Source organism: Sceloporus occidentalis, unplaced genomic scaffold (assembly GCF_023333645.1).
Source record: "Sceloporus occidentalis isolate IW3139 unplaced genomic scaffold, rSceOcc1.0.p SCAF_29, whole genome shotgun sequence".
NCBI classification, from domain to species: domain Eukaryota; kingdom Metazoa; phylum Chordata; class Lepidosauria; order Squamata; family Phrynosomatidae; genus Sceloporus; species Sceloporus occidentalis.
Genome location: NW_028317009.1, coordinates 4,599,043 through 4,621,561, shown reverse-complemented (window position 1 = coordinate 4,621,561; position 22,519 = coordinate 4,599,043). Strand labels below are relative to the sequence as shown.

At 47.8% G+C, this 22,519-nt stretch overlaps 1 protein-coding gene across 1 annotated transcript; it reads left to right on the top strand.

Moving 5' to 3' along the window:
- The first annotated feature begins 324 nt into the window (after nucleotides 1–324).
- Nucleotides 325–20,680, top strand: LOC149299135 (CKLF-like MARVEL transmembrane domain-containing protein 4). The gene is made up of 4 exons (XM_089486619.1): nucleotides 325–513; nucleotides 5,147–5,323; nucleotides 18,047–18,145; nucleotides 20,510–20,680. Exons 1-4 carry the CDS (start codon nucleotides 325–327, stop codon nucleotides 20,678–20,680), a joined length of 636 nt encoding a protein of 211 aa, XP_089342745.1.
- Nucleotides 20,681–22,519: the final 1,839 nt, after the last annotated feature.

Below are 22,519 nucleotides of genomic sequence, written 5' to 3'. Positions count from 1 at the left end.
CGAAACAATGACCCAAAACAGAGCGAATCTTTACCGGCACAGAAGGCAGGAACCCAGTGGGCGGAGCAGGGAAAAAACACGACCTTTGGCGTGACGTATCTGCTAAAGCGAGGAGTTGATTGGGTGAAAAACGGCGCGTCAGACCGGGTTACCTGCAGAAAGAACTTGGCTGTGCTGCTACCGTGCTCCTTGTCCGCTCCTGCAATATCCCAGGGAACGAAGCTCGTACCTATCCCGCTGCATGCTTCTCAGCCGGCCAGCTCGATCTCGTGGGCATGCGAGCCTTTTGCTGGTTGTAACCTGCTCTCGGGGGGCTCCTCAGGTATGAGGGGGGCAACAGAAGACATGGATGGCTTTGAGGGAGAGGCTTCTACGGCCTCCATGGTATCCGGGGCCAGCAGCCCTTACCAGCCCACCACAGAGCCTGTAATGCGGAACCCGGGCCTAAGAGGCATCAGCTGCGACCTGGAGTACATCCGCTCGCCATCGGGGATCCTAAAATGCACACAAGTGGTAAGAGATTGGGGTACATGAGGGGTCGGAGACAAACAAACGGAATCCGGTAATAAACGTTTGTGTTTTGGGCGCCCGTCTGCTTGGGTTATCGGTAACGCTATTAAAGAGGGGGAGAGTATCTGGTATAAAGGGGACCGTCCCCCCCCCCCCCCCCCTGCAGATGGGTCAGTCCGGGGAATAAACTTGGAACCAACTTATTTTTAAGGCTATAAAAAGTGTTTTGAAAGCGAATTCTGTTTCCCGGAGAGTTTCAATTTACCGAACCCGGCTTACAACTCTGTCTGGGACCCGAATTACGGCGCAGGTGTCTCTGGTGGACCCCACCCTTGGGTAATTGATTAATTGGTGGACACCACCCTGCCGGGCGGTGGCTTAATTGACCTGCGTGCTCCATCCGTTACTCTACTCGGTGTTTATGGGAAGCGCGGACGCCGTGTTGGATTTTCACTTTGATTTCACAGAACTTACCCGAGTTTGAGGCGGTTTCGGTTACGATTCGCCCTGCAGAAGGTCGGTGCCGGGAGCTTTATGTATCAGACGCGGCTAAGGAGTAAGCAGCCGAACCTTTACCTGCCGGGTCATTGCATAACCAAGTCCGTCTTACCGGTTGAAGTTTGCTCGTCGTTACCGAGTTGCGCTGGGACCTCGATGCTCGGGACCCGAGGGTTCGATAAGGATGCCGATTTGCAGTGCCGGTCGGGAACCTGTATAACGAAATGCAATTGTATTGATGCTGAAGTTTAGTGTCTTCTTTGCTGTTTATGCATCGGGATAAAGGTGGGCTGTATATATTATATTATATATATTCTATATATATTCCCTCATACAGATATAAGCGTTATCTCACCTAGTTGAGCGTCTCGGCCTCCCCGGATCTCCCGCGCCGGTATCTGCGCCGTTGGCGGACCCTGTAAGGGAGATGCGGTTACCCGAAACCAGGGATTCCGCCGGAGACAGCTTAATATCGCATATAACAGCCAGACGATACGGGGCGTTGAGTCGGTTCCGCTCGGGTTCTCCGCCGGCCGGGATCTCTCCCCGGGAGGCCGCCGTGTGCTCCGGGTCCGCGCGCTCTACTGACCGCCTAAAGGCCGGGTTTGGCTTCTGTAGCCCCTTAAATACAGCCCTGGAAGCCGAAGCGCTCAGCTGCCGCTCGGGAGACAATAATGAGGAAATTAACCCAAAAAGTGCCGAGTTACCCGCTGGGATCGGATCAGTGCTTCATACAGCAGCCCGTAGAGCTGATAACAAAGGGTTAAATCGCTTTGTTAGAAACGATCAGTTCTGTAATTTTTCTCCAGTTTTTAAGAGATTTTTTTTTTTCTATCAAACAGCGGCCGTTGTGTGTAAAGGATTCCGGTGCAAACGGTTAAAGCGGATCAATCGGCAGGAACGTTCCATTGGTTGCTATGGGGATTGCTCCACGTCTGCCGCTGCACAGGAATTATTCTTTATACACATTGCCCGCTGTGGGTAGAGAAATCAAACCCTGTTTAAACTGGGGGGGGGGGGGAGCAGCATCTGGACTTATAGAAAGTACTAAAACCGGATGCGGGGGCAATGAGATGTGTTTGTCATACAGGTGCAGGGGCCTCATCTTTTTGCCCCTGCCGTTTAGTGCATAATATCACAGAATAGGAGGTGGGGGTAATTTAATGAAGCTGCCCCTGGGGTTACGCAGTGGAGGCCCCGTGGGAATGAAATGCCCCTGTAGGAGGGCATTAGAAGCGACGGAGGGGCTTTTGGATTTGGGAAGATCCGGCCGGCTCGGGGTTAACCCCAGAATGTGCATTCGGAGGCTCCTTCTCTTCTAACATATGCATCACCCTGTCTCGTGCTTCAATCCCAGCAAACGTTTATCCCGTTATTACAAACAGCTATAAAATATGCATTGTCGGGGGTTCTGTGTTTCTTCCTCGTCTGAGAGCCGCCCGGCCGTCCGCTCGATATTCCTTCTGTAAACACTCAGGAGCTGTATATACATCCCCTCACTGTATAAGCCTCTACCACTTCTGCTGGGAAGCTGTTCCACTTATCTACCACCCTATTTCTAAGTAGAGGTTATACAGTGAGGGAATGTAAATAAGTGGAACAGCCTCCCAGCAGAAGTGGTAGAGATTTATACAGTGAGGGGATGTATATACGACTCCTGAGTGTTTACAGAAGGAATATCGAGGGGACGGCTCTCATAGACGAGGAAGAAACGTCGCATACACTCCCCTGTCGTGTGTATAAATAATAGCCTTCATCTAAAACTAGAGGCTTGGAAATAATGCAAGTTTTTCTTAACCGAGAAGGTGGTAGATAAATGGAACTGCCTCCCAGTAGAAGTGGTAGCGGCAAATATAGTGAGAGAATGTTATACGCTTCTGCTGGGAGGCTGTTCCATTTATCTGCCACCCAATTTCTCAGTAGGTTATAGAGCGAGGGGATGTAAACATACAGGGGATGGGGATACGAGGCCCCGAATCTGTTTAATGTCGGAGTGGTAACAGCAGGAATAACGGGCGAGTAGCCGGGGGCCGAATGGCTCAGATGTGTCATTAAATTTTGGTTGTATGACGAGTCGCTCCCATGAGTCCCGCTGGATTCACCCCCATTCCCCCATCTACTTGCCCGTTATTACTCAATCAGATTCAGGGCCCCGTATCCCTGTCCCCTGCATGTTTACATTCCCTCACTGTATAACCTCTACCACTTCTGCTGGGAGGCTGTTCCACTTATCTGCCACCCTCTCAGTAAAGTAAAACTTTTTGCATTACTTCTGAGCCTCCTTAATAGATGAAGGCTGTTATTTATACATATGACTGGGCAGCGTATGCATTATGCTGGGTGGTGGAAGATATTACTCCTGCATTATGAAGGGCCGACTCTAGCGAGCTTCTCCTGCAAAGAGAGCCCCACAGGCCCTGCATAATGCATAGTTTAATCGGTGCGAATGCGCAGGAATTCTTCCCGGTATCTGGATTGTTTGGTGACACCGGAGGTTCCGGGAAAGGAGAGCGTTTCACCTCCCTGACTCCGCTATGCATCGTACGGGGCCGGCGCTGGCAGGAAGAGCTCACCTGGGTCGGTCCTTCATAATGCTGGGAGTGATGGGATTGGGGGCGCAACTTTCCTGTAAACCTCTGCTCTGTCAAATAATCCATGGCTTCTGCGGACAGATTGCTTGAGTGTTGCTGCTGATTTTACTATACATTGTGCAGGGTCTGCTCGGTTCCCTTTGCAGGGGAAGCTCACAGGGGCGAGCGTTTCATAATACATCGTAACTCAGAGACGTCCAAAACCTTCCTTGTGGGCTGTATTCACTAAACCTGGCGTCTGTTAACCATGATGTCACTCTGTATTCTGAAGGGCAGGCATCAGGGGATTGAAGCGTAAACTCCTGTGCTCGCAAATACCCCCCCCCCCCCCTTGTACAGAATGAATGTTATCCTGCAGGAAGCCCTTAAACCTGTATAAATCATATCTGTGCAATTAACCCCCCCAGCCTGTGACCCGCCGGGCGCCTCGGTTTGGGGGATGTGGGGCTGCGGGTCCCGGCGAGGTCACAGATCTGTTTGACGTCTTTCGCTCTATGGACTTTCATCTGTCTGTGTGTCCGACGGGGTTATTAAGACCGAGCCGTTCTGTTGTTTAGCGCAGGCTGTATGAGGAGTCGGATAGAACGGCTCGGCCGCCCGCAGACTTCGTAGAATCCGAGACGCCGAGTTTTTGTGGAAATGCCGTTTAATGCGATTTCATGAAATGTGTGAATTGACTGCGTTTTCTGGGGATTTCCTCGGTAATCCGGAACGTTTGGATGAGAATCGTGATCGGAAGCGGCGGATTTATAGAATCGCTCGTCGGTGTCTCACGGAAGGTAAATGCTGTTTAAAAGCCGTTAACCCTTTCATGCAGAGCCGTTTCCACTCGGCGACCGGACAGGGAGATACGCAGTGAGTACTCGAGACTTCACGGACGCTTGGAGGAAAGTCGGCAGGTATACAGCGAAGCCGATGTCCTGGCCCTTGCGGTCGGCGGCGGTGGCCCCACGGGAACCTAGAGCGCAGTTTAGGCAGCGGCTTCCTAACGGGTTTGGGATCCTCAGAAAGCCGCGGCTGATAAACGTCACTTCTGTCTCTTCGTCTGTCTGCCCCAGTTTATTAAACCCCAGGGGAGGGCAGCGGTCGTATTTAACCCCTCGAAAAACCGCAGAACCTGAGCTCCTAAACATGACTTCCTCGGCTTGGATCGTCGGGTCTGTTGGAAAGAAATGTTTAAAAAAACTGGAATCCTTAAACTACTAAAGAATAAATCCTAGAATATTCGACTCGAGCCGGCAGAAAACTGCAGCCGCCCTCCGTCCTGTAAGCGGCCGTTTGCTGAGCGGATTACGGGACAGACGGCATCTACAGTTATCTTCCACACGTTATATCTGAAGCATATCGTTTATATCCAGGGGGGTCTAACTCACGGCCCTGAGGGCCACAACTAGACCAGGATACTGAGGTTAAGAACTGCATTGAGCTGCCAGTGCCCATCCTGGGATATCCAGAAAGCCTGGCCTGGTTGTGGCCCCCGGGGCCAGCAGTTGGACCCCCCTGTTCTAGTAAATGCCAGTCTGATCTCCGCTGTCTCCTCTCTGCAGCTCCTGGCTCTTCTCTCCTTCATCTGTATCGAGACCATCATGGAGTGCTTCCCCTGCGAGGGGCTCTATTTCTTCGAGTTCGTGAGCTGCAGTGCCTTCGTGGTGACCGGAGTTCTGCTCGTCATCTTCGCCCTCCGCCTGCGCGACAAGGTGCCGCCCGTCAACTGGGACCTCGTGGTGAGTCTCATAAATCTCTCTGCACTCGGCTTTTCCTGTAAGGTGCTGTTTGGTGCGGGTCGGGTTAATGTAATCACTGATGTCTCCTATAAGAGCGTTCTGTGCAGCTCTGTAACCCAATATTTATCACGAGCCGTGATGTACGAACGCCGGCAGAAAATCCCCCGAGAAGGGAGTCGCTGTCTGAATCGGGCGCTGCGTGGGGCGCGCAAAACATTATCCTGCAGCCTCGTAAGTAGAGAGGAGAGGGAACTTTTCAAGGCTTCCCTGTAAAATGACTCGGTGTGTGACTGCCGACGGCTTCCGGCTTAACTCCGGCGACTGCTTGGGGCCCCTCGACAGAAGAGACCCGAACAGGTAAGAGACGCGTTCCTTTTAACAGTCTCTATTTTACCTGCTTTACATGCGGCTTCGAGCCCCTGATTCACATTTTATCTGCTTGCTGCGTCTCTTGGAATAGTTATTTTATTATATTAGTGCCCCTCGTGAAAATGCATATTCCTGCATCTGTACACAAAAGAACTGGGGGCAGAATTCCAACAGATTACCCCTCATGTGACCCAAACGCCGCCGCCGACAGCTTCTTACCAAAGCAGACAGACATTAGGTGCTTGCATTTTATGCCGCCCTTGCGTTGGGGGGTGGTTTGTGCCGTCCTTGGGGTGCAGTATGTGCGGGTTTGTGCCGCCCTTGCGTTGGGGGGGGGTTTGTGCCGCCCTTGCGTTGGGGGGGGGGGGGTTTGTGCCGCCCTTGCGTTGGGGGGGGTTTGTGCCGCCCTTGAGTTGTGGTTTGTTGCATTTTCAGTGAAAGGGACGTTTGCTTCACATTCTAGAGAATGTTTCTTCGCGTTCTAGAGAATAATGTTGTTGTTGTTGTTGTTGTTGTTTCTTTGCATTCTCGCCTCCCGCAGACGCTTTGAATATCCAAACCGGTTTGCTTATATTTACAAAATGTCATTTCAAACCAGAAACGGCAGCTTTTGGCATCTTAATAACACTTTAGAGACATTTTGGGCCGGATATTCAGTCCATAAAATGTCGTTCAGATTGTAAAAGTCGTCGCTTCTGTTTTGAAACGGGACGGAATACAGTAAATAGAGCCGAAGAGGCTCGACGTCTCACACCTTTTAGTGGCTAACATGTCCCAAACTGCGTGTATATTCTCTATATATTATATAATATATGTATATTCTCTCTTATATAATGCATATGTATATTCGCTCACTCTCTCTAGATATATTATATAGTGTGTGTGTATATGCGTGTTATGTAGTAATGTGGTGTGTGTGTGTGTGTGTATATGCGCGTTGATATTTAATGGGATATAACGTGGGTGTATATGCGCGTTATGTAATGTGGTGTAGCATGGGAATGCGCGTTATGTAATGGGATACAACGTGGGTGTATATGCACATTATGTAATGGGATATAACGTTGGTGTACATGTGTGTTATGTAATATGATATAATGTGTGTGTATATGTGCATTATGTTATGTGAAATGCACGTTGATATGTGATGTGATATATCGTGGGTGTATATGCACGTTTATGTAATGGGGTATAACATGGGTGTAACGGCGGGTTATGTAATGTGATATAACGTGGGTGTATTTGTGCGTTAGGATATGTAATGTGGAATAACGTGGCTGTATATGTGTTATGTTATGTAATATAACGTGGATTTACCGTCACTGAGCAAAAACTTCATTCTCTGCCGTCTGACTTATGATTTTACAAGTACAACCCGTATTAGACCCCCCCCCCCCGGGGTTGTGATGCCGGAGCTGAGTGTCAGTCCAGCGTCACTCACCACATCACCCTTCCAGGTTATCTTCATTGCAATTACTCCCTGTACACTCCAGGTTACATGAGGCCGTTGGGCGTTCTGTATAAGTGATAATTCTGGTGGTAAAAGTGGAGTAATCACCATAGCAACCAATTTGCCGTTCCTGCCAATTACTCCACTTCTACATTCTGCGCCAGAATCGCTCCTTATACAGAACGTCCGTTCCTTCTCTGCACGGAAATCTGCCGCTTTTACATTATTTCCATATCTATACCCCCCCCAATAGAAATGCCCCCCCAATGACGGCTACCTTTGGTTGTTATGTAATGTGTTAGTGTGGGTGTATATGCCGCCCTTGCGTTGGGGGTTTGTGCCGCCCTTGAGTTGTGGTTTTGTTGCATTTTCAGTGAAAGGGACGTTCGCTTCACGTTCAAGAGAATATTGTTTCTTCGCGTTCTAGAGAATGTTGCTGTTGTTGTTGGTTGTTGTTGTTGTTGTTGTTGTTTCTTCGCATTCTCGCCTCCCGCAGACGCTTCGAATATCCAAACCGGTTTGCTTATATTTACAAAATGTAATTTCATTACATAAGTTATGGTGGGTAAAAGGTGATGCAAAGCCCTTCCACTTAAATTTAAGGGGTAGTAGAAGTATTATTAAACACTCATCTACAGACACCAGACAAGCCAGAAGGCTTGTTTTTCCCTCAGAAATCTCATGGTGCTGCCACAACCACAAGGGATTCTGGGTAGGCGTATGCCAATAAGGTTAACAATTATCACCTTTGCCTCTATATCCACTTTATACATGGATCCCTTGAAAGTAACTGCCCGCTGTACAAAGACAGCCTTTAGACAAAACTTGGGAAGAGGTACAATAGCCAGATCACCACTCAGGGACAGCTGTTTCGTCCTTCATGGGATTGTTAACCTTATTTGCATACGCCTACCCAGAATCCCTTGTGGTTGTCGAAGCACCATGAGATTTCTGAGGGAAAAACAAGCCTTCTGGCTTGTCTGGTGTCTGTAGATGAGTGTTTTAATAATACTTCTACTACCCCACAAAATGTAATTTAAAACCAGAAACGGCAGCTTTTGGCATCTTAATAACATTTTAGAGACTTCTGGGCCGGATATTCAGTCCATAAAATGTCGTTCAGATTGTAAAAGTCGTCGCTTCTGTTTTGAAACGGGACGGAATACAGTAAATAGAGCCGAAGAGGCTCAACGTCTCACACCTTTTAGTGGCCAACATGTCCCAAACTGCGTGTATATTCTCTATGTATATTATATAATATGTATATTCGCTCGATCTCTCTACAGATATGATATATAGCGTGGGTGTATATGCGCTTTATGTAATGGGATATAACGTGGGTGTATATGCGCTTTATGTAATGGGATATAACGTGGGTGTATATGCATGTTTTGTAATGGGATATAACGTGGGTGTATATGCGTGTTATGTAATGGGATTTAACGTGGGTGTACATGCAGGTTATCTAATGTGATATAACGTGGGTGTATATGCACGTAATGGGATATAACGTGGGTGTATACGCGCGTTATGTAATGGGATATAATGGGGGTGTATATGCGCGTAATGGGATATAACGGGGGTGTATATGCGCGTTATACAACCACGTTATATCCCATTACATAACGCGCATATACACCCACGTTATATCCCATTACATATGTTTTGTGATGGGCTATAACGTGGGTGTATATGCGCGCGATGGGATATAACGTGGGTGTATATGCGCGCGATGGGATATAACGTGGTTGTATATGCGCGTTAGGATATGTAATGTGGAATAACGTGGGTGTATATGGGCGGTGTTATGTAATGTGACATAACGTAGGTGTATATGCGCGTTGTTGTGTAATGTGACATAACGTGGGTGTATATGGGCGTTATGTAATGCGATAGAACATGGGTGTATATGCGCGTGATGTGATACAGCGTGGGTGTATATGCGCGTTATGGGATATTACGTGGGTGTATATGCGCGTTAGGATATGTAATGTGGAATAACGTGGGTGTATATGGGCGGTGTTATGTAATGGGGTATAACGTTAGTGTTTATGCGCATAATGTGATGGCGTGGGTATAGCGTAACTCACCACATCACCCTTCCAGGATAACTTCATCACAGTTACCCTCCGGGGCCGCCGGACGTTCTGTATAAGTGACAATTCTGGTAGTAAAATTGGAGTAATCACCATAGCAACCAATTCACCGTTCCTGCCAATTACTCCACTTCTACATTCTGCGCCAGATTCGCTCCTTATACAGAACGTCCGTTCCTTCTCTGCACGGAAATCTGCCGCTTTTACATTATTTACATATCTATACCTGCCCCCCCAATGACGCCTACCTTTTATTATTATTATTATTATCTTTTATTTATATAGCGCCAACAGTTTACGCAGCGCTTAATACAATACATAAATTCAAGGGATATGACAAGACAAGAATTGACAGACTAAGACAAACCGATACATTTGGTGGAGAGAGCCCTGCTCGCAAGCTTACCTTTGGTTGCTATGTAATGTGGTATAACGTGGGGCTATATGCGCTTTATGTAATGTGACGTAACGTGGGGGTATATGCGCGTTCTTCACGTTCTAGAGAATAATGTTGTTGTTGTTGTTGTTGTTGTTGTTTCTTTGCATTCTCGCCTCCCGCAGACGCTTTGAATATCCAAACCGGTTTGCTTATATTTACAAAATGTCATTTCAAACCAGAAACGGCAGCTTTTGGCATCTTAATAACACTTTAGAGACATTTTGGGCCGGATATTCAGTCCATAAAATGTCGTTCAGATTGTAAAAGTCGTCGCTTCTGTTTTGAAACGGGACGGAATACAGTAAATAGAGCCGAAGAGGCTCGACGTCTCACACCTTTTAGTGGCCAACATGTCCCAAACTGCGTGTATATTCTCTATATATTATACAATATGTATATTCGCTCGATCTCTCTAGAGATATATAGTTTGTGTGTATATGCACGTTGTGTAATGTCATATAACGTTGGTGTACGTGTGTTATGTAATATGATATGTGTTTGTGTATATGTGCATTATGTTATGTGATATGCGCGTTGATATGTGATGTGATATAACGTGTGTATTTGGGCATTGTTGTGTAATTGGAGATAACGTGGGTGTATGTGCGTTAGGATATGTAATGGGGTATAATGTGGTGTATATGCGCGTTAATGGGTAATGGGGTATAACGTGGGTGTATATGCACGTTATGTGATTGGATATAACGTTGTTGTATATGCGCGTTATGTAATGTGTGTGTGTGTGTGTATATGCATTATGTTAGGTGATATGCGCATTATGTAATGGGATATAACGTGGCTGTATATGCGCGTTATGTAATGTGATATAACATGGGTGTATTTGTGTGTTAGGATATGTAATGGGGTATAACGTGGGTGTACATGCGCGTTATGTAATTGGAGATAACGTGGGTGTATTTGTGCGTTAGGATATGTAATGGGGTATAACGTAGGTGTTTAAGCGCGTTGATATGTAATGTGATATAACGTGTGTGTGTGTGTTATGCGTGTTGATATATAATGTGGTATAATGTGGGTGTATATGCGCATTATGTAATGTGGTGTATAACGTGTGTGTTATGTAAATCTGAGGAAGGGAATGTTTGTCAGCTGCTCCCTTATTGCCTGATGATGGTTTGTGTGGAGTTTGTGGCATATGAGGGGTTAATACTGATAAATGGTGTAACACGGTACATGCATACGCCCTCGGGAAGCTTTACCGTCTGTCTCTGGCGCGGTGTCACATGCAGCAGATACCGGCTGGGGAGGAATTATAACACGGGGTCCCTGTGTGTCCAGGCGGAGATTTTAGGGATTCTGGCCATCGGCTGGAAAACTCCGCTTCCTAAAACAAGAGAATTCAGTGAGATGGGGTAATTCTTCATCGTTCTCCAAGTAAAAAGTCGCCTGCGTTACCCAATAATGGGGCTTACTTACCCAGGGGGTCCCTGCGTAGGGAGTATGAAGCTGACACCCGGAGTAAGAGGTCCCATTTAGCATATGTCATCTGGTTTACAGGTGATTTCATAATTCCTCCCCATACACTCCGGAAAACTCCGCGTCCCGACAGGAAAGATACTCCGGAAACCTCCGCTGCGTCGCCCCGACGGGTGAGTTACTCCGGAAACCTCCGCTGCGTCGCCCCGACGGGTGAGTTACTCCTGAAACCTCCGCGTCGCCCCGACGGGTGAGTTACTCCGGAAACCTCCGTGCCGTCCCGACGGGTGAGTTACTCCGGAAACCTCCGCGTCGCCCCCATGGGAAAGTTACTCCGGAAACCTCCGCGCCGCCCCGATGGGACAGTTACTCCGGAAAGCTCTCATGTGGCGTTAAACTCAGGAGCGGGCGTCTCGTCTGTCCCCTGAATTATTTGAACACTCGCTTTATCCATCTGTAGGCAAAAAGGCATACAAAGGGTTAATGTTTCATGGAAATAGCTTTTTATCGTTTGAACGATGACATCATATTATATTATATCAGCAATTTCTGTATATTTCCAAATAAGACGATATTAATTATTATTATTATTTTTTTTTTATTATTATTCTTTTACATTCTGTGGCTTTTATACGATCGGCTCTGCGCTCCTATATCCAGTATATCCGCACAAAAAACTTAATATGCTCCATCATAACGGGTTATGAAACTGGGATGTATGTATATGGTGTACGTGTGTGATATATGGTCATGTGCATGTGTAGGTATATGATATGTGCGTGATGTGTATGTGGGGATGTATATGGATTTGTGTGTATGGGCCTATGGAGATACATGTATTCGTTTTTTCTTGACTTGATAGTACATGAGGCAGTAGGACGTTCTGTATAAGTGACAATTCTGGTGGTAAAAGTGGAGTAATCACCATAGCAACCAATTAACTGTTCCTGCCAATTACTCCACTTCTACATTCTGCGCCAGAATCGCTCCTTATACAGAAATCTCCAAACACTTTCCTCCTATTGTGTCATTTACTAAAATCTACTTTTCCCCCAAAAGCTTGTATTTAAAAACCTCCATAACCAGCAACAAAAATCACGTCTCCTCTGAACCGTAAACAGAGAATTTGGCGCATCGGAGCCATTCGGCCCCCAGCTACTCGCCTGTTATTCCTGCTGTAACCACTCCGACATTAATCAATCAGATTCGGGGCCCCGTATCCCCATCCCCTGCATGTTTACATCCCCTCACTGTATAACCTCTGCAACTTCTGCTGGGAGGCTGTTCCACCCTCTCAGTAAAGCAAAACCTCCATGCATTACTTCTGAGCCTCCTGTTTTAGATGAAGGCTATTATTTACACATATGACAGGGCGGCGTATGAATTATGAAGGGCCAACTCTAGCGAGCTTCTCCTGCAAAGAGAGCCCCGCAGGCCCTGCATAATGCATAGTTTAATCGGTGCGAATGCGCAGGAATTCTTCCCGGTATCTGGATTGTTCGGTGACACCGGAGGTTCCGGGAAAGGAGAGCGTTTCACCTCCCTGACTCCGCTATGCATCGTACGGGGCCGGCTCTGGCAGGAAGAGCTCACCGGGGTCGGCCCTTCATAATGCTGGGAGTGATAGGATTGGGGGCGCAACTTTCCTGTAAACCTCTGCTCTGTCAAATAATCCATGGCTTCTGCGGACAGATTGCTTGAGTGTTGCTGCCGATTTTACTATACATTGTGCAGGGCCCGCTCGGTTCCCTTTGCAGGGGAAGCTCACGGGCGAGCGTTTCATAATACATCGTATTGGTTAATAACGGGCAAGTAGATGGGGGAATGGGGCTGAATCCAGCGGGACTCACGGAGCGACTCGTCATACAACCAAAATTTAATGACACATCTGAGCCATTCGGCCCCCGGCTACCCGCCCGTTATTCCTGCCTAAACACTCCGACGTTAATCAATCAGATTCGGGGCCCCGTATCCCCATCCCCTCGCTGTATAACCTCTACTGAGAAATTGGGTGGTAGATAAGTGGAACAGCCTCCCAGCCGAAGCGTATTACATTCTCTCACTGTATTTGCCGCTACCACTTCTGCTGGGAGGCAGTTCTATTTATCTACCACCTTCTCGGTAAAGTAAAATTCCTGAAATTCCTTCTAAGCCTCTGACTCTCTAGTTTTGGATGAGGTTTATTTCAAAGGAGGAGAAAGGTCAGAATAAAAAAAAAAATCACCTCTCCTGTACTTTATTAAACCTCTATTTCTCCTCTTTCCTCCAGACGCAGTTAAGACCCCCCGGACGCTCCGGGTTGCATGAGGCCGTCGGGCATTATGTATAAGTGATAATTCTGGTGGTAAAAGTGGAGTAATCACCATAGCAACCAATACACCGTTCCTGCCAATTACTCCACTGCTACATTCTGTGCCAGAATTACTCCTTCTACAGAACGCCCGTTACTTTAATCTGCAGGTTTATGTTTACGTTCTCATTACTGCCCCCCCCCCTTATGGCTGCATTTTGCATCCTTATGCTGACGATGCGTAATGCCTCCAAATCCTGTTAATAATAAGACTTTAATTTATTGGCTTCTTATAATTTCCCCCGTTTGGGTCGAATATCTGCTTTTAAAACGACAGCTTTTCCAAAAATGTTTTACATCTAAAGCCTCAAAAATCTGTAAATCCATTTATTACCCGAGGAAATCGAAGTAGCGCTGCAGAGAATTTATTAATGGGAATGATATGTTGGTTTGGGGTCTCTTCTATCTTTCTCATAGATCGGCGATCGCATTCCTCTCCTCTCCGGCGAATCCCTCGGCTTAGATTACAAAATGCTTTCATTTCTTATAAACCTCAAGAACTTTTCCGGCTTCCGAAACCTCCACGTCGCCCCGACGGGTGAGTTACTCCGGAAACCTCCGCTGCGTCGCCCCGACGGGTGAGTTACTCCGGAAACCTCCGCTGCGTCGCCCCGACGGGTGAGTTACTCCGGAAACCTCCGCTGCGTCGCCCCGACGGGTGAGTTACTCCGGAAACCTCCGCTGCGTCGCCCCGACGGGTGAGTTACTCCGGAAACCTCCGCTGAGTCGCCCCGACGGGTGAGTTACTCCGGAAACCTCCGCTGCGTCGCCCCGACGGGTGAGTTACTCCGGAAACCTCCGTGTCGCCCCGACGGGTGAGTTACTCCGGAAGCCTCCGCGTCGCCCCGACGGGTGAGTTACTCCGGAAACCTCCGCGCCGCCCCGACGGGTGAGTTACTCCGGAAACCTCCGCGCCGCCCCGACGGGTGAGTTACTCCGGAAGCCTCCGCGCCGCCCCGACGGGTGAGTTACTCCGGAAACCTCCGCGCCGCCCCGACGGGTGAGTTACTCCGGAAACCTCCGCGCCGCCCCGATGGGACAGTTACTCCGGAAAGCTCTCATGTGGCGTTAAACTCAGGAGCGGGCGGCTCGTCTGTCCCCCGAATTATTTGAACACTCGCTTTGTCCATCTGTAGGCAAAAGGCATACAAAGGGTTAATATGTTTCATGGGAATAGCTTTTTATCGTTTCAACGATGACATCATATTATATTATATCAGCAATTTCTGTATATTTCCTAATAAGATATTTATCTTTTTATTCGCATCTTTTACAAATAGTCATAAAATCCATTACTCCTCATGGAACCCAGTAAGCGAGAAACTACCTTATTAATTATTATTATTATTATTATTATTCTTTTACATTCCGTGGCTTTTATACGATTGGCTCTGCGCTCCTATATCCAGTATATCTGCCCAAAAAAACGTACTAAATATGCTCCATCATAACGGGTTATGAAACGGGGATGTATGTATATGGTGTACGTGTGTGATATATGGTCATGTGTGTGGTATGTGTATATAGGGATATATATGTTTGTATATGGTGTAGGTATATGATGAATGTGTAGGTGGATGTGCGTGATATGTGTATATGGGGATGTATGTCGGATGGGAGGTGAACCGGAGCATCGCAGCTCCCCGTCTGCCGTCTGTCCCTCTCTCGTGGCAGCAGTCCTGAGTAGCAGTAAGACGGGGCTGAGCCCTGAACGCCCTCTTAATGCGCGATCCGTACGTCTGGTTTGGGTTCCAAGCCTCGTTTTGGAAGCATTATTTCACCGCTGTCGCGTTTTGACATGGATTTAATTGCTGGTCGGATAGGATACTGTTGTATTCTCTGCCTGTATTGCTTTTTCTGGGTGCTGCTACATCTTTGTATTATATCCACTCCTGATATTCCTGAACTGCTCTTTGGAGGAGAAGCCTAAAAAAGCTCCTATGAAACCCAAACATAGCAATTCTCAGGATGTCACAAGTCCTAGGGGTTCCAGAAGGAAACTTTGCCCGGCCTGTGCGAAGTCTGTGGCTGACACGGATCCTGAGGGGAGAAGGATTTATGGAGCTGGGAGATACATCCGACGGGAAAGCGCTTTGCTTTTTCCTGCACTATGGATGTTTCCGAAGATGTCGCTCCAGAGTGTGACCCCCGCCCCCCTTAGTGAGTGAGGTCAACCTGAAAGGCGAATGAACCTGTCCAGGTCCAGACCGGGCATTTGTTTTCCTTTGATGGCTTTAATCAGGCTTGTGATGCACCTGAAGTGGATCCGGCAGTCATGGAAGTTTCAGAATTAGACCTCCTTGCCGCTAGAAGATGGTTCTCGTTTTTCTGATCAGATGGAGGAGAAGAAGACAGAAGCGGCTACCGAGAAGACTCCACCTCTGCTTTCAAACCAGGAATCTCCTCTACTTCGGTGGGCAGAGCTGTCAGACCTCGGCCGTCACAGACTGAGGATAACATCGTTGCTAAGACTTCTGGAGAAGAAATTATGAAGAATATCGCTGCCGTCAAATTCGCCGTGGACTTTTTGTGTGATCCTTCTATCAAATCCATGAGTATGTCAGCCAGAGCTTCTGCTTTGTGTTGCTGTCAGAAGAGCTCTATGGTTGAATAGACTACTTAATATCCCTTTCAGGGGCAGATCCATGTTTGGGGAAGATCTTGAATCCCAGTTAGAAAGACGTACAGGTGATTTTCTTTGAGGTATTCAATGCTAAACAGTGGTGAAAAGATTTAAGCTCTTCCATCCGCACCTTCCTAGTCCGCCCCAGGATCCTAAGGGTTCGGCATGACGCCACCTGTATTCCAGTAGGAGGAAGGCTCAGGTTCTTCAAAGACAACTGGTTTTCAATTTCTCAAAATCCCTGGGTCAGAAGGCTACCTGTTAATATCAGACCAGACTGGTTTCTGATGTCTCCTTCCCCAAGATCAGACCAGACGTTTTCAATCGTTTCCAAGACTTTCAGGCTATTATACCGATACCTGAGCTAGAGAAGAATTCTGGAATCTACGCTCCGGTTTTCCTGGCCCCAACAGCGGTTTCCATCTTAAATTAGACCTCTGTTATTTCAGATTCAGGATGGAGAATATAAAATCTGTACGCTTTATGCGACTTGTTGGTCTCCATAGACCCTAAAGATGTTCATCTTCTTGTTCCTATCTACTTGTCTCATCAAAAGGTTCTTCGTATAGCAATTCCTTGGGAGACTTATTTCCAGTTTCAGGCTCATCCATTTGGCCTCACGTCGGCCTCCAAGGTTTTCACAAAGCTTTTGGCTGTGGTAGCGGCTGCATGAGGGAATTTGTCGTTCCCTACCTAGATGGTTGGTTCATCCGGACCCATTCAGCATTCAGTCGCTGGTGATTCAAGTGCTTTCATCCCGAAAAACTTCCATAAGGACTTGTATGTCTTTGGCTGGAAAAATGGCTTCTGCGAGGTACGCTGTTCCCTGGGCTCTGGCCCATTTAAGAACACTCTAGAATTATGTTTTGCATCGTTGGGACAGAAGCCTTTTTTCCTCTCAACTATCTCATTGCCTTTCCTCATCATGTCTGAGCCTCTTACCTGGTGGATACAGACAGGCATTTTATCTGTAGGAAGAAGGTGGTCCGTTCCAGACAAAGATTCTAAGTAACAACGCAAGTCTGAAGGTACGAGGAGCCGTCTTCTAAGAGGAGCTTTGGGCAAGGCTGCTGGTCTCCTCTCCAACCCCTTCTCTCCAGCTGTCTGGAACTTGTGGCAGTGGAGAACGCCCTTCGTCACCGGGGGACCAAGTTAACGGGCAAGAGAGTCTTCGTACCCTCAGACAATAGGTCTGTAGTAGCCTACATCAACAAAGCCCAACTTTACATCCAAAGCCAGAAATCCTCCATCTGACAGCTTGAATGTTGAGCGGAAACTTTTTTGGGTTACAGGGTTTCCCGCTTCAGTTACCGAGACCCTTCTGTTAAACCGCAAGCGTGTCGGCTCTCTGAGGTTAATATCTGGAAGCGGTTCCATTCTTGGTGCAGCTCCAAAGGTTTGTCCGCTACTCCATGTCTTTCTAATTTCCTTCTGGACTTTCTTCAGGAAGGTTTACAACCTTCTACCATTAAGGTCCGTATTTCAGCCATCGGCACCTTTTTGGGATAAGAACCGGTCTCCCTGTCCGCAGTCAGATGATTTTCTAAAGCTCTAGTCTGGATTAGACCTCCATCTTCTTCGACTAAAGGGATATAAATATTGCAGCAGCAGAGATGCAGTTTCTCCGTAGAGCCGTTATCACGAGGTGGCCATTTAGTAGGACGGCGACTCTGCGTACAGCGCAGAGTATTATTCCTGGGGATACCGCATCGCTTTAACCAAACGAGTGAATCGGGTTTCCTGCAGAGCAACAAACTTCATTCCATGACTGATGTATCAGAGGGCTGGAGGACAGCCGGGGAGCGTCTCCAGCAGATTGTCAGCTCTTGTGCCTTTACACACAGCATGGCCTTTGGCGGTTATGCTAAGAAAATGTCTATAATAAAGTATAATGTACACTTATATATATTACAGGAGCGGGGATGGAAAGACGTCTCATGAAGTCTTCTTTTCTCGTAGGATTTGGTGAATACCGGGGTCAGCGCCCTGTTTTTCTTCATCGCCGCGGTAACGTTGGCCTCCATCAACCACAAGTCCGGCTCGGCGATCGCAGCAGCGGTAAGAGAACTAACCTCTCTACTAACCTTTCCAATCAAGCCCAAACTGTACTTTTAACCCTTTTGTTGCTGCAGGTCGGGTTGGTGACACCGAGTGTCGGTATTAGGGTTAAATCTCGTAGCCACTAACCTCCTGCTTGTAGCCCGAGAGCCGCGTTACTCCGGCCGCGCAAAAAGAAAATAGCAACTTCCGCGGCAGAATAATCGCCTTTTATTGGCCGAACGTTCCCGAGAATCGACCTCCTTTATCAAGTCAGAAGCAGCGCTGACCACGGAGCGTGTGGGTGAGACGCGGGCAGCAGTGCGGGGGTTAAGGGGAACGATAGACGGATAAGGTGCAGGTCACAGCGGTTTAGGGGGTCGGAGATTAGGGGGGAGGGGGAGAGAGAACGGCATTCTTAGAAATCTCGTCTATCTTTAGGCGGACGAAGTGAAGTCTGTTACATGCGGAGAATCCAGACATTAGAATCACATCACAGAATCGTCATATGAAGCTCCGGTAACACGACTCGAACCCGCTGCACGTTTAGTCCGTGTCCTCGGTGCTGAAATGGTTAATCATCTTTTTTTTGTATGTTTTTATAGTTCCCCCTTCAGTGCTTTTATTTGGAGATTTGCTTTTATTTGGCAGCAGTTGTTCTGGTGGTCCGTCTGGGTGACTTGGTGGCCGGCGGGGGGGCAGCTGTTCTGGTGGTCCGTCTGGGTTTCTGGCTGTCTGTCCGTTGATCACACGGGATCGTATACACGCCATTTGCAGATGTACCCGTGTGTGATGCGGTTCGGACCGGTCTTGGATTACCGGTTGTTAGTCTGTCGGATCGGCGGTTCGGAGATTATATTTTCCGGTTCCCTCTAGTGTTTTCATCAATTAACCATTTCAGCACCGAGGACACGGACTAAACATGTGCAGCGGGTTCGTGTCGCGTTACCGGAGCTTCATATGACGTTTCCGTGATGTGATTCTAATGTCTGGATTCCCCGCATGTAACAGACTTCACTTCATTCCCCTAAAGAAATAGATGAGATTTTTAGCTGCCGGCACAGATGTTCATGTCACCGAGCACCGGGCTTTCTTATGCATTATCCGTGGCCAGCTTGGCCCCTTAATGCAGAAGAAGCGTGTTGGGGTTGCGTGTTTCCTATTGCAGTGTACATGATGCGCGGCGAGTAGTTTATTGATGGAGCCGATCTTGTGGCTTCTCGTGTTCTCTGCCGGCAGTGAGCGCATCGCTGGGTTTCTGGCGCTGTTACTGTACAGCCTCTGCCGGGAACATGCGCGTCGGCCGGCACATATCACCTAAACCCTGAGCCGTGTCACTATGCATAAAGCAGGGCCGTCTCAGCGCGGCTTACAGGGGAAGCCGTCTCAGGCCGGCCCTTCCTCATGCATAGTTAACATGGGTTTCCCAAAAGCCATCTCTCAGCTTTCTCTATCCATGATGCAGGGGAAGCCGGCCAGGGTTGGCCCTGCGTCGTGGCATAATAAAAACTGCTGAGATGGCTTTGGAGGGGCCCATGTTAACTATGCATGAGGAAGGGCCGACCCGAGACGGCTTTTTCTGCAAGAGGCGCTGAGAACCTTGCCTCATGTATAGTTAGTTAATTAATGGGGGGCATGATGTGGGGCCAACCCTGGCCAGCTTCCCCCGCATCATACATCCGAATGACTTTTATTCAGACTTCAGGGTTTTCCTGGCTAGTATTGGCCTCGCTGTACAGAGCCCGGAAACCTGAATTATGAATATTAAATATTAACGCTGCAGTTACCCCGGCTGGTGTTAGGCCCGAAACATGCAGTTTTAATACATTATTTAACGCAGGAAACAAAGAACCGTGAAATTTTTTTTATTAATTTTTTTTTTTCTATACCACTTTTGGGTTATGAAAAATGCATGCTGCAGGGCTCCTTTTTTCCCACCTGGCATGGCCAGAGTGGGGGGGCGGGGGGTTTGCTGTATTTTTTTAAAGTATATGACACGGAGATGTTTATGAAAGATGCAGAAAACGCTGGTTAGGAGGAAATCTGTTTTTAAATGTTCTCGTTATTTACAGACCTTGTTTCATTTGCAACATGAATTTATGTTTAGAGCAATTTGTGTTTTTTGGGGGATAATATTTAGGTTTTTTTTATATATATATATTTTATTATAAAATATTTGTTACAGGGTGACATTTCTGTGACTCGGGGTCAGCCCTTTGTCATACATTCTAAACAGATTTTTATTCATTATCCCGGCCAGCTACGGTCCTGCTGGCTGAATAATTAATTCCCGGCTGCTCCGCACAGTCCGGATTCCTACTCTCATTAAGCCAGCCGGATTTTAAGTGTTGTGACTAAAACGGGTTTCGTTCTTCTTTCCTGCAGATCTTTGGATTCTTGGCCACCGTCTCCTACACCGCGCACGCCTTCTTGTCGCTGCGGAGATGGAGGTCGGGCAGAACCCAGAACACACGGCAAAGCAACGACTACATGCGCGCCCGCAGCCAATCACGCGACGCGGACTGTCGCCCCGAGATCCAGCGCCTCGACGCCTGAGCCCCCGCAGAGCGCTCCCACCGCAGACTCTCACGCACGGTGAGTGCCGATCGGCAGAGACTTTTTCACCAGCAGAAGCGGCCCCGGAATGATCTCGCCGTTCTGGCCGATCCGCTCCCCGGCAGAGAAGACGCGAGAGACTCGTTTCTTTTACTCGCCCCAGAAGGAGCGGCGGCGTCTCCACAAACTTTGTCCAAACCTTTCCTTCCGTCGTCGCTTCCGAGGCACAAAGCTTGAGATTTCTGGATTTACATTTTAAACTTTTGTCCTATAGCGGAGAATATGCAGGAAAACCGGCTCGTGTGCCCCCCCGTGCGTAATAATCGAGTTACATTAATGCATTCTTAATAATAAACCTCCATTTACAGGGGAAGGACCCATTCAGCCCGTCTCGCCGCCCGTTTTCCTGCCATAACGACTCGGACCTCCATCGGTCGTTGGTCTCGTCTTAGATTCAGGAGCCGGATCGCTGTTTAAATTCCATTCCGTTCCGTTATCTTCCTCCCTCTGGATAAAATCAAATAACATTCTTACGTTCCTCGCCGTCTGTTGGAACGTTGAATTATGATATGAAACAATGTTGTTCTTTGGTGAGAGCAGGGACTGTGCTTGGTGATTAAGGACACACTGTGTGTTTCATGCACTAAAGGGGAGAGTTGCGGTTTCAGCTCCATCGCCTCTCTATTCACGATGAAGGGCCAGCCAAGCTCTTCCTGCAGCCGGAGTGAACTGTACTGTTCGACCTGCGCTCGGGATTGTGTTCGCTGGCTTTATTCTGTACGAAGCGCCAACATATTCCGTGGTGCCGTACAATGTAACGTCCGGGCGACGGGCGTTCAGGACGCTGCCCGTGAGCTTCCAATCTAAAATAAAAGCGGCGACTTCTAAGTGCCGTTCCAAGCGATGTATATAAGAATAGATGTTAGAGCGCCAGCTACGTTTGGCGAGTGATAGAACGCGGGGCCCCGCGGCGTCTCTATACTGTTATCGGGCGTCTCTATTTACTAAACCAGAAGTGACCAATCTGTTTATTTGATGACGGCTTTTCTCGGTAGCCGATATGCTGTGTTTGCGAGTATCGGGCGATCCGGACCCGTCTCCCGGTGCTTCTTTCTATACTTTATAATGTTTACTATAATTGTTCCGCCTCGTGTGCCTTTATCTAACTATTTGCGTCTGTCAATCAGAACCGAAACAAATGGATCGTGTCCGATGTTTGTCATTGTGGCCTCTGGTAACAATGACGGGCTGTGATTATTATATACGGCATGATGTCATAATGTTACGTGTATTCCTCGCTTATTCTTTAAAGCCATTCATCTATGTGTTTATTGTGCTGTGGATGTGATAATAACGTTATCGTATACGTCACGCGACGGGCGGGTTGTTCCGTGCCTCTCGGCGCCGATGAAAGCCGTCGGAGGCTGTTAATGAGCTCTTCGGACAGTTCTTGGGTTTCTTGTATTAATTCCGCTGATTCTTAAAACACTATTTTGTCTTTTTTCCGAGCGTTATAGAAGCGGGAACGTTATATATGTCGGCTTCACATTCTGTAAATATCTAATAAAAGTAGTGCTTACGTGGCTGATACCAGCGTCTCTGTGGCATTTCATTTTAACCCTTTCACAGACCAGCGGCACTCAGGTGTCTGTATTATTTCCTTCCTCTAAACCGGTATTAATATGTAAATTTACTGACGATATATTCCGTTTGAAACCACCAAGAAACGTTCATCATACAGGAGACTGCGAAGAGATCAGCTTCGACTAAAAGAACTGAACGTTCTACCCGGGGAACCGAACTCCTGCGTGTAACGAGGTACATCGAGCCGGGTTCTTC